The sequence below is a fragment of the Ascaphus truei genome, chromosome 13, assembly GCF_040206685.1.
Source record: "Ascaphus truei isolate aAscTru1 chromosome 13, aAscTru1.hap1, whole genome shotgun sequence".
In the NCBI taxonomy this organism is placed as follows: Eukaryota; Metazoa; Chordata; class Amphibia; order Anura; family Ascaphidae; genus Ascaphus; species Ascaphus truei.
This window is the reverse complement of record NC_134495.1, coordinates 24006093-24021541: the sequence shown is the minus strand read 5'-3', so window position 1 is coordinate 24021541 and position 15449 is coordinate 24006093. Positions and strand designations below refer to the sequence as shown.

The window sequence follows — 15449 nt, the reverse complement described above, 5'->3', positions numbered from 1 at the left end:
GATGGTATGGTGCGAGTTGTGTAACACGGGGGGCGGGGGTGAGGAGGAGGGGAGACTCGTCAGTATTCGCTCCCTGTAGTGAGGTGTCACGCCTCGTAACTATAAGTTTCGGGAAGCCGGTGCCATTTCAGGCCGGAATGGGAGTGCCCTTTCCTATGGTGCGTGTTGTGCCATGCCGCCCGAGCAGCGAGTGGCAATGTGGGCACAAGCTGAGGGTATCCCTGGAGTTCTTGGTTAAAGGTAACGGAACAATCTAGCTGGGTCCCCAGTACGGATAATTGTGGTTTAATATGTTGTAATAAAGCTGTGACCGGTGTATCCTCCTAGAAGTTGTGTGGTTCTTTGGGACTCGGGGTAGTGGACCGGCTCGAGGCGTGGGTAAGTGAAGGACCCGTTCCATCGTAGACCAAACATGAAATACAGTTTTAAAACTTTAGTTATTAAGAGATCCTGTCACACTCGCTGATAATACTCTGATATTAAAGCACAGCAAACGGAGCTGCTCAATGTCTACATATCTATTTAAATATGTAACCTATCACTTTTCAAAGTGTTACAAGCCCTGTCCTGGAACCTCTCTGTATATTTCCCCAGTTCTGAGGCAAACATCACTTTTCTGTGTAATGTTGCAACATTGTATCTTCTGTGTTGGCTTCTCAGCCTGTTGCCTAGCAACTTTCCCACTGGCTGAGTGGTATAATCCAGGACCCCTGGCTGTTGGTCTCTTCCTGCCCCTTTTCCTGCATGCCGGTCATATCCTCTTCCTCTTTCAACCAGAAGCATTCAGGAACAGCCATGTACCCCATCTCCAGGTAAAGTTAATATAATTTACCTCTCCCTCACTGTTGCCACTTGCTCAGTTCCCCTTCCTATTGTTGTTGTTTTGTGCAATAAAAGCACAAAAGAAAAGAAGGACTCGGTGTGGATCCAAGGGGAGTGAATGAACTACCTGCCTCTACCACTTGCCACAGTGTGCATGAGTCAGAATATGCCCTGTGAAAGAAATAAGACTGCTCAGGTTTCTGAGCCGAGTTGTATATTTTGAATAAGCGATGATCTGCATTTTCCTAGTATTGTTACTTTCTTTTCGGTTTATTCACTTTGTTCATGTTGCTGCTGCGCATTAGCGGTTGACCTTTGAATATCTGGGTGATTTATATGAACACATTGAGGCTTATATAGGATCACAAGGGTTACTGGCCTGGCAGCATAGTTGCACAAATACATGAAATGAATCTGTATTCATTTATTATTGAGAGTTTGACATTTTCAAGAGGGCGAAACCATTGAAGTCAAATGGTGTCAGTGGATATGGGTTATAGGGCGATTATGACGTTTATGAGGATGACCGCAAACGTGTGTGAGAGATGTATCGAGCAATTTTGACTCCAACTGCATAGTTTCCATCTTTCGTCAATGTACGAAGGTCTTTGCTTCACGTTTGTGCATCCGCCTGATACGACGCACAGATTATAACGATTTAACAAAGTCTGCATCTCTATGCAATTATTGTTTTCCGATCTAGACGTAAAAAGAAAATGGAGCAAAGCATCAAAACAAACCCCCTAGTCACTTCCTTTACGCTAATCTCTCTGTCTCTCTGTTGTGTGTGTGTGTGTGTGTGTGTGTGTGTATATAAAGTAGTGCAGGAGCTACTTTTGGGGCAGGGGTGCTGTGAATACAAAGTAACATGCATTTCTATAATAGAAAAATGTATAAACTGAGTGGGGGGGCTGCATCCCCCGACCCCCCCCACCCCTTCTGCACCCGTAGTTCCAGCCCCCACGTCAGTGCTAGAGTGGAGCTCCGGCCCTTTAGCGTTAGCAGGGGTACCGTGATACTGGAAGTTCTATACTGTACTGGCCTCAGTAGGCCCATCCATAGAGAAAGCAGAGCGGGCAGATACAGTAATACAGTATGTCTTGCCCCCCCAGTTTTAGTTACTGCTGGAGGATCAGGAGCAAGGTGTTGAGGTGGGCAGGAGAGCTGGGCTGGTTCTCTGGGAAGCACAAACATTTCTAATAAAGTTAATTACAAAGAAAATCCCTGTCCTGAAGTCTCTCTCCCACCTGTGTTGGTGAGCACCGCAGTAGGTGTGCCTGTGTCACTCCCACCCACCCACCTCCCTCTCTGTCTGCCCTAAGGTCAATGCCACCATTTATTAACAGCAGCCAAGGAAGTCCTCCAGTCCAGAGCTTTATTTAAGGGTTTGGACTGACACATTAAAGAGACGTTATCAAGTTTTAAAATCATTTTATCCGTCTCTTCTTGCTGTGCTTCTCCGCAGAAGAGGGTGAGAGCTGGTGAGCGGGCTTTGTTCTCCTTCAGCTGCTGGCGGGGGTTGGGGCGGGGGCTGCAGCTGCAGCAGCCGCGACAGGAACAGGAGCGAAGCAGCCACGCTTGTGCCACTGCATGTCACGGATGCGGCGGACAGACTGGATCTGGGGCTGGTTGGCCTCCCAGTCATTCCAGTGACGGTATTCGCCTTTCTCAAAGACATACTGGCGCCCTCTGTAGCCGGGATATTCGTAACCCACCCAGCTGGAACAAAATGAGACCAAGGGATCAATGTTTGATGGTACATTGCAGTACAGAGCGTACTGTCACAAGCCCCCTATTTATCTGCCAGACACCCTAATATCTACCTTCTCCCAGATAGAAATCCCTTCGTCCCAATGCTGGCCACTGGAAGTTTGAATTATCTGCCTCACTGTCCTTTTTAAATCTCCATGATAGAAGCTTTCACATGTTGACTTACAGTATACAGTGCAAAGTACCACTATTTTCTACGTTGACATACAGTTTAATGAATATATATAAATTGGATTTTTATTAAACCTGGTATTTTACTTTTTGTGCTTACTTTTTGTGTGTACTTTTTACTTAAAGTGTGTGTATGTACATATATATATATAATGTGTGTGTGTGTGTGTGTGTGTGTGTGTATAAATAGAGGGACAGACTAATATGTGTGGTGCAAATAGCTTTATCAATCAACCACAATACTACTATTTTTATGTAGACATACAGTTCAATATATATATGTGTGTAGGAGAGAGAGAAGAGAGAGCGCACGCCCCATAGTGTGTAACTGTATATTTAATAAAGGAAATGGAGGGGGGAGGGGGGGGGAAAGGAATCGCACTCACAAGGATAAAAAGGTTAAAAGCGTGTCGTGAATAAATCACCACCATCCGGCTCTTGCTTGTCTTTACTTGTCTTTTGATGTTGCTGTCAGGATACAAACGATCTCTGGTCATCAAGATGTTAAATCAAGCGTGGAGCAAGGGAACCGGCATTAAATGGAGTCCTCTGAAGATCTCTCAGCTGCGTGGCCTGTGACTGTTACACACACGAACCGGCCTGTTCATGCGCAACGTGATGACGCAATGTCCGTGACGCGATGCGTGATGACGCTCCCTGACGCGTTTCGTCACTCTCGGGCGACTTTATCAAAGGGTAGTCGCCCTTTGATAAAGTCGCCCGAGAGTGACGAAACGCGTCAGGGAGCGTCATCACGCATCGCGTCACGGACATTGCGTCATCACGTTGCGCATGAACAGGCCGGTTCGTGTGTGTAACAGTCACAGGCCACGCAGCTGAGAGATCTTCAGAGGACTCCATTTAATGCCGGTTCCCTTGCTCCACGCTTGATTTAACATCTTGATGACCAGAGATCGTTTGTATCCTGACAGCAACATCAAAAGACAAGTAAAGACAAGCAAGAGCCGGATGGTGGTGATTTATTCACGACACGCTTTTAACCTTTTTATCCTTGTGAGTGCGATTCCTTTCCCCCCCCTCCCCCCTCCATTTCCTTTATTAAATATACAGTTACACACTATGGGGCGTGCGCTCTCTCTTCTCTCTCCTCTACAGATTTCATAGGATGTGGTTCATCCTTTGAGAGCAGCCGGAGACCCCCTGTATTCAAGCCTAACATCTTTGATGGACTTCAACTTTAAAGGACTGGTTATCCACTTCTTTTTTTATATATATATATATTTTCTACAATTTTCTATATATTTTATGGTTAACATTTTTTGTTAATAATATAATATATATAATTTTTATAATATTTTATATTATGTTTATTCACTTTTTGCACATTATAGAATGCGTTGTCTAAGTATTTATGAATATATGTTTACTAATCACATTACATCACTACTGACACGCAGGCACTGATACTAATTTATATTTTATTATATATATATTTTTTTATTGCTATATATGCCCTTTGGGGCGCTGCTTTTTTCTGTTTGTTTGTTCCTATATATATGTGTGTGTATATATATTTTGGTGTGTATGTATACAGACATACAAATAAACATACACACCTATAAATGTGCGCGATGCAAATAGCTTTATCAATTGGCAACAGTACCACTGCATTTTAATAGCACTTTAAGCTAAGGGTACTTACTATCAAACACAGGAAGTAGGGACACTCGTGATAAGAAGGCTTCCATAATTGTATAAAAGTTACTGAACTTTGTCTCTCCAGACAACACGTAGCTGTATAGAAAGTTGACTGAGCTGTCTCACCATTCTTACTGCTGCTTCTGTACATCTCCAGTCTAATACACTAACTTGGAAGCATAGAAGAGGTAGTACAGTCTCACCAAATGTGGGACAGTTAAACCCTCGAGTCACCTATACAGACATACCCCGCATTAACGTACGCAATGGGTCCAGAGCATGTATGTAAAGCGAAAATGTACTTAAAATGAAGCACTACCTTTTTCCCACTTATTGATGCATGTACTGTACTGCAATCGTCATATACGTGCATAACTGATGTAAATAACGCATTTGTAACAGGCTCTATAGTCTCCCCACTTGCGCACAGGTTCGGTACAGGTAGGGAGCCGTTATTGCTGTACAGGACATGCTGACAGGCGCATGCGCGAGATGCCGTTTGCCTATTGGGCGATAAGTACACTCGCGAGTAAGGACATAAAGTGAGGGTATGCCTGTATGTAGCTGGAGTTTTACATAATACAACGTTCTAGGTATAGCTTGTAATCTATAGTAATAATAATGTCTCCATTTTTGTAAACCAATGGGGTACACTGGCTGGGTGGTGTCTGTGACTATTGCTCTTACGTTCCATTGAGGACTTTGATGCTGGCCACACGGTCCTGGAACCCATGAGCCCACAGACTAGGTACATCATCATCTACAATCTCCATCTTCCTTCCATTGTAACCGGCGTTTTCAAACAGGTGGATCTTGTGGTCAGCGCTGTCCTATAGGCCAAAAAAAAAAAGGTTGTTTTAATTGTGGTGCTGCGTGTATAACTATTAAACTAGATCATTCAATAAAGCCTGGTTGAGTAACAGGTAAGAGCAAAATGGGTCTTTGGGAATAATAGTGTTGTATATCTAAAGACATAGGTGGGTGTTGTGTGGTCAAATAGATGCTACTAACATAGGCAGTTTCATCATGCTTGCCCTATTGTTGGTGTATCAAGCTACGTGGCCATGCTTGTGTCCATTAGAGGACTGTCAATAGGTGGAGGTAGGAAGCAATTGGGAAACGCACATTATAACTGAATGCATCAAATTATATGTTCTTTCCTCTCAGTATTACATTCTCCCTGTGGACTTAGCTGGTTTTACAAAGGTTGGCAGAAGGTCGATTGCATCTTAGGTATGCAATAAATGTTTCAAGATTATCCCAAATGACTACATTTGAAACACCCTAAGCTCTTCGATGTTGTCCTGTGTCCTGATGTTGTCGGGAGCTCTACTGGATAGAAATGTACATCCAGAATACGTCTGCTGAATTCCGGATCCGGTGTCTGCACAAATCTGGGATGGGGGAGAGCCAAGTTTGCACCAGGAAACATTTGCTGAAATATACTATGAATCACCTTCAGCTAGTACTGTACAACTCGGGTAGCAAGTTACACTTCGTGCTCTTTGAGAGAGTGATTCAATGGGGCACATTAATCAAGTCCAGGTTTGGGTTATCACTCCTGTTCTGGCGTTATCGCCCATTGAATTATCACCTGGAATAGCCCACTACCTGGACTTGATAAATGTGCAACTATGTATCTGTTCCTTTCTACACCTATCAACACTGACTGTGCCCACTGAAATAATCCTGATTATTATGGGGATTTGCTAAAGAATGCATTTATAGGCAAGACATCTGTAGCTCAAAGAATGTTGAAGTTTGAATACATGTTCTATGTTTTACAATTAAATTGTAAGCTCTTCAGGTCAGGGACTCCTTTTTCCTAATGTTACTTTTACGTCTCAAGCGCTAATTCCCACTATGTGTTATATTATGATGTCACGTGTATTACTGCTGTGACGCGCTATGTACATAGATGGCGCTATATAAACAGATACCCTTGCTCTATAGAAATGACACAAACTGACCTTTCTCTACAGAAAAATCCTTGGACTGAATACTAGTGCGGTATTCATTGCTGTATCCATGCATGCAATAGAAACACCGGAAATAGGTGTTTCGTTTTTTGATATTGTATTATTGAGGTTTAATGTACAGCTGCAGTCCAACTAAACCACTTCAAAAATGTTCCTGCACAAATGGTAATTAATTCCTTTTTTATTCTTTCATTCACACTGTGTGCTCATTTGCATGTCATTACCCACAATCCTGTGCTGCAGTGGAAGCACTGTATGCTAAGGGGTAATGGGGAAGGTTTGCAGATCTGTCCGAGACAAGTGATATTTTTATTTCCTTTTCATTCTGAAACCCTTTTCTTTTATATTTATGTATTGATATTAAATAACATTTTGCAGTACAGGTTAAAAAAAAATTGCGCTTTGCTTTATAAGGCTGAGTCCCCGCTGGCGCTGAGCGCGCTCATGCTTGGAGAGCACTCCAAGCATGAGCGCCGGGTGTCCTGCATTTACGCGTGCGCATGCGGGGGGGGGGGCATTGCGGGTAGTTGAGTGCGCTGGAAAGTATACATTTTTTGTTTATCTAAGCGCCGAGCGCGGGTGACCAGGGACGTACATATATCTATATATGTAAGTAACCGCCGCAAGCGCCGCCCGCTCAACGCTAGCGGGGACAAAGCCTAACTTGGCCCTCACCCTTACAACTTTGGCCCTCACCCTTACACCTATGGAACTCTTTCTACGTGATGATCTCCTAACAAAGGCAGTATGTACAGTATGTAGTCTTAGTAGTCTTAATATTTATATTTGTGACTGCCGCAGTTTGTCGTTAGGCTAATTTATATATATTTATATTTATTTGGTGACGGATTTGCAGGGAAAAAGGAGCCGAGACCCTAAGGGAAAATGAATTTAGATGAACAAAAATAATCCAGCTTTAAATAAAAACTGTGGTAGAAAAAGCATTTCTCCCCCCCTCCCAGTTACAATTTCTGTCCCCTTACCAATAACTTCAAAATCACAACATGGAGTTTTTCTTGTGGATGCCAGAACTCTGTTTCCTCCCCCAAATAGCCCTGTACTGTATATAGTATAATATGAAAAAGATCTTAAAAATGGGTTTACATGGCTAAGGGACTTACTCCATAAATTGTGATGGTGCCGATCGGGATGCGGCATGGAAACTCAAGTTAAAGGGCGTTTCTTTGCAATAGTGCCCTGGTCGGCATTGGCACAGTTACTAATGTAACAATATGTGTTTGTACAGTAGGCGAGACTGCACCTTTTATTAACCACTTCACGGACACAAGAGCCCAGATCCACAAAAGGGGGCCCAGCTTTAGCACGTCTTTACTCCCATGACTATGCATGCTAAAGCTTGGCACCCTTTTGTGGATCTGGGCCAAGTTAAGCTGCCCATATGTTTACACCCCATATTGTGCCTATTCCAAGTTCCATTGTCACACTCACAATGTTCAAGGGACGGACGGACATCACGTAGTCACTCCTGTGGCTGTTGGACCAGGTGTCCCACCGTGGGTAGTCTCCCTTTTCCAGCACAAACTGCTCCCCACCGAATGCTTGACGTTCAAAGCTGAGCCATCTGCAAGGAGAAGTTGTGAGTTGAACACAGCTGTTTCAGACCTTTGAATCTCTCCATAGCGAGTTAGAGGCAATCCAAGCACGCAATTTGTCTTTTTATTTTTGGCATAGGATTGAAGCAGGGGGTCTTTGGAACTGAACCCCATTAATTTCAGTTCCGGCTAACGAAGATACAGATCTCTGTGGGGTGTGCCGGTAGCCGATCCGTTCTGCTAGCAGGGTTCACTTAATGGCGGAGTGTCAAAGCTCCCGCGCACTGTGGGCCAATAGGAAGCCGTGACATCATCAGGTTCAGCCTCCTATTGAAGCGCGTGACACGGGAGCTTTGAATTTTGCTGAGATACCGACACCCACTTTGGAGGGGGTCTGTATCTCGGGAAGCAGGGGGTCCCCGGAGCTGAAATTAATGGAGCTCCAGTAACCCCCTGCTTCAAACCAATGTAAATGTTTTTTTGTTTTTTTTAAAGTGCACAAATTGCTCCAATAAAAGGCAGTTGTATTATAGCCTATGACTTCTAGTTAGTATCCTCTCCTTGTTACCTTGGGCATGTCACTTTGGTCAGCCTCCTATAGGCTAATTATTGATTGCAATGCAATACAAGGTAAATGTATTACATGATAAAATGTTATCAAGTAAATCAGCGGTTCTCAACCTTTATTACACTGTGCACCCCGCTAGAAAATATTTGTCCCGTGAACCCCTAATGAATAAATCTTATTGCTGTCTCATCAGACTGTCGCTAACAGAGCTGTGTGACCGATTCCAGGCAGTGTCGTGTCCTGAGCTCGCGGGGGGAACACACGCTTAATAAGGCCCCAAACTGCCCCTCAGTGTGTACTGGACCTTTTCAAAGTCATGCCCCACAATGCCTTGCCACTGTGCATGCAAAGCTTTGTGGGGAGCGACTTTGGAATCTCCTGCTGTAATTCACAGTTCCCACACGGGCTCAGGAACTCGCTATACTGCTTAGAAACCACAATTACAGAATCTTTTTCCCCCTGTAGGGAATCATTACAGAAAATATTGGCAATGGCAATGATTTGAGCTACTCCTGGATTCGCTGCAGATAATCTGTGCCTTATTTCTGAATTTTCCGCTAACAGGTATTTTACACACCAGACCTTGCCACAATTTATTTTTGCACAGGTGTGAAAAAAACAAAGTCTCTTATTGGCATGTTACACAGCACTAGATACTGGGATAAGACAACTTACTTTAAATTGAACTGCACAAGCTTTTTTTGCAACGCTAGAATAGAGTAATTGCTGTTCCCTTTCACGCTCAACACAGGATTAAATTGCTTAACCGTATACTGTACTTCTCTGTATATATGTTGCCTCAGACACAGAAGTGCTTCATCTATTGTAGAAATCTCTCTCCTTGCCTAATCCGTCCCTCACCAATTTCTCGTTTCTGCACCTTCTCCCAATATTTGTTTCCTGTTTTTATAGAGTTTTTGATTAGTCTCTAAATGAAAAAATGTATATATTTTTCCCCGATCTCTAATTTTCAATTTGTTGCCCCATTTTTGTCAAATATTTGCTCATTTTAACATTTTCGAAAATTTGAATTTGTTTAAAATAAAAAAAACTAGTGCCTGCATTTGTCAAATGTGAAAAAACGTTGTTTTCGCTGTGAATTGGAATTTTGGGGACATTGTTCTTGTCCATGTCTAATGTACATGTGCAGAGGGGAAGAATACACTTGTCAGTGATTTATGTTCTTGGTGCTCCAACAGCTTCTGTGACACCTGCTGGACTGTGTTTGTTCTAGATAGGATAACCTAGAACCAATAATGGATTAAATGAGTTAACCATCTTCACTCCACTCCAGCATGGAACACTGCAGTCTCCTTATACTCACGGTCCAGATTCCACCTGCATGGATCCCACCTTTTCGAGTCCTCTGTCGCCCAGATTCTGACATTCCCCAGTCAGCTCGCACTTCTTACCCTGGAAATTCTCCAGCTCATAGAGCGTGATCTGAAGCATCAAAGAACAAAATGTTAAAGCAGCATGGACATGGTGCTAAATAAAAACAGTACTAAGTACAGTACTACTCACTCCCAACATTCTACAAGTTCCACTTGTAGAACACACACACTCCTCCGGTGAGAAGCGGTGCTGCCAGTTTGGGGGCCCTGCACTCCCTCCTCCAGTTTCCCCCCTGGTCAGGTCTAAGTTGGATCCTGCCGCCGACAGGAGGGAGATGGAGTACGGGGCCCAAGGCGGCCCCCTTGCTCACCTTGCCCTACGGCCAGCCCTAATTGTTGCACATGAGAATGATGCCAACTCTATCAGGGAGGTATTCCACATGAGTGAGACTTGACATGACTGTATACATTGCAGTTGAGTTGCAAAATGGGTGGAAGTGTCTTGAATTGACTTGAGTCTTCCATGGTCACACTGGGTGAGGCTCTGGACAGCTTAAGGCTTCCTCATTTTAAAACCTGGACTGTACTCCTTTCAGGGGGATTAGGAGGCAGGATGACCAGCTGAACTGCAACATATAAACCCATCAAAAAGCCCCAAGATCACCCCAGTTTAGTAGTAAGGTAGGATACTGTATTTGTAGGGCTCTCTTTGAATGGCTCTCCTTGAGCAAGTCCCTGTATCTCCCTGTGCGAAAAATTAGACTGCGAGTTCATTTGGGCAGGGAGCGCACTGTGCTTGTTAAATTCTATGCACAGTGCTGTGTATACATGGCACAAAAAACGTATGCGATTGTGATCAATCCTTCCTACCCAAGCACATTATGCTTTGCATTCATCGTGGATTTCTCTGTACAAATAGTGAATTACACCAGGATGGGATCACAGTCTGATGAGGAAATGGAGTTTGGTTGGTAACACTGTGAAGTACCGAATCGTTCTTTTGCAATTATTTTATGTACAGTATATCAGAACAATATGCAGCCAAAAGGTAACTTGGAGAAGGTTTACTGTAGAACAGGAGTGGCCAACTTCAGTCCTCAAAGACTGTCAACAGGTCAGGTTTTCAGGATATTCCTGCTTCAGCACAGGTATGAGCCCTGACTGTTGATGGCCCTTGAGGACTGGAGTTGGAAGGTCCTATAACGTCGTTTTGCTTAGTGCTGCAGGTGACATCCACACATGCCATAAACCTAGGCCATATTGCCTAAGCAGTGGTGTTACATAAGACTCTTTCTGGTCCATTCAAGTCAACGGGACAGAAGTCATCTTCCTGCGATGGATCTTACGGAATAGCACTGCTAAATAAACATGGGCTGCCCGTAGTGCTTTCCGAATGTTATTACCAACCATGCACGTTTGGCATAGAGGTGGGTATCTTTAATACCAGCTGGATAAGGCCTTTTTAACTCCTTGACGGTCACTCCCAGTGAAAAATCGAAATTATTTCCTCACTTATTTTGGCGGGTCTCACCGATTTGGGGTCAGTCTCACTGATTTTTGGCTGATAGAGTCTCGCTTACAGTATCTTCCATTAAAATGATTCCAGTGCTTGGAGGAGGTTAATAGAGCAAGTTAAAATACAGAAATCTAGAAATTGATGACCAATAAGTTCACTTTGAATATCTCCCCCCTATTCAGTACTAACTCCCTTAGGTCTCCCTTGGGTTTACCCTTAGAATTGTTTGCTCATACCACTTCTGCTGGATGGCTACCCCATGCATCTACAACTCTTTAAGTTGAAAAAAAAGTAGTACAGTACTTCCTCACAGAGGCAGAGAAGGAATCTGAATACGCTGCTGCCCTTTTGATACTTGCATTGGCACAAATGACATCACAAATCCAAAATCCCCCCTAAATCCTGTGACTATAATATGATATTTGATGTGGAGAATAAGTGAGCATTGTGGCTACCCTGCAAGTTACAGACGAGATGTCTGAAGCAAACAGTAACGTCTTTGAATTAGGCTATCCTAGTTTGTTTCCCGGTATTTGCTCCGTGTGACATTGGTCAGGTCAGGTTATCTTTTGTTTGCTTCTGACAACCATAATACTGATTGTAAGACCTCTGGGAGAGGCTCTCACGTCTGTAAAATCCTTTACACTGCCGGTGCTGGAGAATTAATATTATAAGGGAGGGTAGTAGAAAAAAAACAATTGAAGTCTGTTGGCTAGATTAGAGAGCCTTTCAGGACATTCCCCTTGGCAGTGAAGGGGCCGGACCTATAGTATTCAGAAGAAACACGCGTGTCGGTCTCAGAAGTGTTAGCGTGTATAGTGGGTGGCGGGTTTGCGAAGTACCATCGCTTGTTAAAGACAAACCAATAGGATTCCGTACTGCTACCTTGTAATTGCCACCAATTCCTCCGTGGCTTTTCCCAGCAGCCATCTGTTCTGGTGCACTCTGTGGCTCACTCATATTTGCCTGGGGAGGAAACATAGTGACATAGAATGTGACGGCAGATGATTTGAACATTATATAGTGTTAAAAAGCATGATTTTCTTCATCTCTAGTTTCCGAGGCTACTATGGAAAGGCGGGGGATTGTTGTCCCTGCGCGGCCGCGTGAGAACGAGCACGCCGCCACGCGCACTCCTGCAGCCCAAGCGATTCGTGAACTTGGCTGCAGGAGATCGTAGACGCGTGGCGGGCACGCCATGAAGCTGGTTCGCCCTCATTGGCTGAACCAGCTCACGTGCGTTCACGTCACGCGGCAGCCGCCTGAAAATACAACATTTGTTGTATTTTCAAAACGCGCCCGCGTCAACGCGCCTGTGCGCAGGCACGGTGGTAGGTCCCATAAGATAATAAAGTAGAGTGCTTGCCGAGAGCGAGCACGCCGCGATGCCGGCACTATAATCTGGGCCTTACAGTTAGAATGCTCGTGAGAAATTCAGAAAGTTATTTGTGAAGGGGGGGGGGGGGTGATGCTGCATGTTTGCCTTGGGCGCGTATACTGTTGCACCGGCCCTGCTGTATACACAACACATTCTTCTTACATTGGTGGCTATTGGCTAATTAAGGGGTCATTCCTAAACTATGTTAAAATGTCAGTGGTTCTAAAAGTGCATAGATTACCCCAGAGTTGCACTTTATTTAAGCTCTCTGAATAAATAGTTTGAAACATATCTAAGAGCTTCTTCTTCTAATAGCATATAATTCAAGAGAAGATGTTTGTACTCGCCGCCCAGCCATCCTACATTGCACTGATAGAGGAAAAAGTATTTCTCTTCTTTTTTTTGTGCCCCAGGCAATATATATATAGATATATATATGCAAATATAGCTGTATGCTCATCTGCATGTCTTAGGCAGGTCTGCAACCCCGCCTTTCCCCATTATCACCCAGCATACAGCACTTCCACTGCAGCAAGGGATTCTGGGAAATGACATGCAAATGAGCACACAGTGTCACTTTTTGCCTCAATAACCATTTTTAACATATATATATGTATATATATATACATATATGTATATATATATATATATATATATATATATTCCACATGACCTCAGATTTGGAACTCCAGAAACTTTTACCATAACTGTATCATCTCAAATAATTCCTATACAGACATGCGGACTGAAAGAAAGGCGCATCCATCTCTATTAACATGAACTATGCTGACATGCTCTTCATCACCTCTAATTGCAGAGGTGCATACGTGACCTGCCTTATCCCACTTTGTCATATCTGACTATACATATTAGTGGTGGTGCCCATAACATAGCCTGCTTCACTTTCGGCAACATATTCGTACACTTCCAATAAAATAGCAAGAAAGCACTTGTTCTACACAGCACATATTAGGCCATATTAAACCTATAGACATAGGAGCTGAGAGCAACTTGCAGATCCATAATGACAGCATATTTTGAAAATTTTGATCAATAACTGAAGATCAGCTTCCCATATTTCAATAAAGTGGCAACTCTGCTCCAAAGCAGCAGACCTACTAAATCATCATTCCCAGATTGTATGATTAGCGACTAATTGCAATGACTTGGAAAAAGGCAATTAAAACTTCCCTGTGCTTGGTACAACAAGCCTGTAATGTAACTCCAGTCATCCACAATAATCCTAGCTGACCTTCATACTCCCAGAATTAGGATGCCCTGAAACAGTGCCACTGACGGCCACATCAAAAAGCGGGCGAGTAGGTGGCACTGTTTTTATAACCCCCGTTGCTCCTGGAGAGAGCAGAATAGCTCTGTTATGGGCCATCCCAGGCTGAAGAAAAGTTTAACTCCAACGAGAATTGCCAACCGCAGCGTCAAAGTGAATGGAGCCCCCGTACCTCTTCTGCTGACTGTTTTCCCGGAGAGACCATGCCCTGTGTGAGAGGCACACCATATATATACGTTCACAGTGAATAGAGCTGTAGATTAGAGGAGTCCTGCTGAGGCAGCAGTTCTGTCTATCCCATTCTCTCCATTAGATTTGACACAAATAGCCAGCTCTGGAGGTACACTAAGCACATCCGTCTCTGCTCTGCCTTAAAACCCGACAGCTGATTTGCAGAAGATTAGCGTTTGACTTTGGGTCAGCATGTTCGTATTGCCCCACACTGGCACCGCCTGCCAAATATTTTGACTCAAACACAGCTCTCAGCATTTTTGCAAAGCATCATTTTAAACCTCCCTCCCACATTCATGTTGAGCACTGATTTGTAGAGGAAACTTGAAAACGCTGTTAACCTAAAAAGCATGGATTGGGAATTCTGTAGGATGGCACATGAGATGTCAATCTTCATATTGTAGCATCTCCTTACCTAGCAGTGACTACACACACACTCTTATCATTACCATCCTGCCTTCTCTGCTGGCTCACTTACTGTATAAAGGACAGGAGAAAATGTGAGGAAACGGCGGAGATGTTTCCATGTAACCTTTCTGTGTCCCCCTAACATCTGGGAGCTGCTCTAATCTTACCTTCAGGAGCCCCTAGTACAGCAGGTATAGAACCCTCTTTGAGGTTAATGGTTTTTGCACAAATATATTTGCTGTACAGCTTGTGAAAAATTGAATATTGCACAGATTCATTGGCACCATTTACCCTTCTACTGTTCATTGGTTTGCAGGCCCCTGTGGGAGCATCGGGATAACAAACCGTAAGCTTGCGCTGTTTTATGAAGATCTACTTGACCTGTTTTCTTACTTGGTTACACACTGTGGCTTTATTGAAGGTGAGCTACAGAAAAAGATCGAAAACGAAGAAAATCGAGAGAGCACTGCAAAAATTCAAAGAACTGGAGGCAAATGGATCAAAAATAAAAAAGTAATTTTTCAAGCCGAAAAATGGGTTTAAAAAAACCCCAGAACCTCTTTGATCGAATCAATGAATAATCTGCAACTCTATGATAAAGCGCCAGCAACGGAGGGAAACGCGTCGGAGGTTCTGTTTTTTTAACCTATTTGTTAGCTTGATGCTACATTAAATTTCTATTTCTGATCCATTTGTCTCCAGTTCTCTCCGTTTTTGCAGTGCTCTATCGATTTTCTTCATTTTATCTTTACCTTGCCCAGAGGGAAGCACG

General features: G+C 43.6%; 1 protein-coding gene across 1 annotated transcript; it reads right to left on the bottom strand.

Annotated features, from left to right (window-relative positions):
• Nucleotides 1–2183: 2183 nt before the first annotated feature.
• CRYBB3 (crystallin beta B3) lies at nt 2184–14356 on the bottom strand. Its single transcript, XM_075568952.1, has 6 exons — nt 14211–14356; nt 12258–12338; nt 9847–9965; nt 7851–7983; nt 5110–5252; nt 2184–2541 (listed from the first exon to the last, which is right to left on the bottom strand). The coding sequence occupies exons 1-6, from the start codon at nt 14241–14243 to the stop codon at nt 2325–2327; spliced, it is 726 nt and encodes a 241-aa protein (XP_075425067.1). The 5' UTR covers nt 14244–14356; the 3' UTR covers nt 2184–2324.
• Between the last annotated feature and the right edge of the window lie 1093 nt (nt 14357–15449).

What these genes read in the sequence shown, in the direction of transcription:
- CRYBB3 (XM_075568952.1), bottom strand. Translation starts at nt 14,243, where the DNA reads ATGGTCTCTCCGGGAAAACAGTCAGCAGAAGAG. An exon ending in ATGCAGGTGGAATCTGGACC is followed by an intron (nt 7,984 to 9,846) that starts GTGAGTATAAGG and finishes TTCTCCTTGCAG; the next exon opens with ATGGCTCAGCTTTGAACGTC. An exon ending in ATCAAAGTCCTCAATGGAAC is followed by an intron (nt 2,542 to 5,109) that starts GTAAGAGCAATA and finishes ATTTTGTTCCAG; the next exon opens with CTGGGTGGGTTACGAATATC.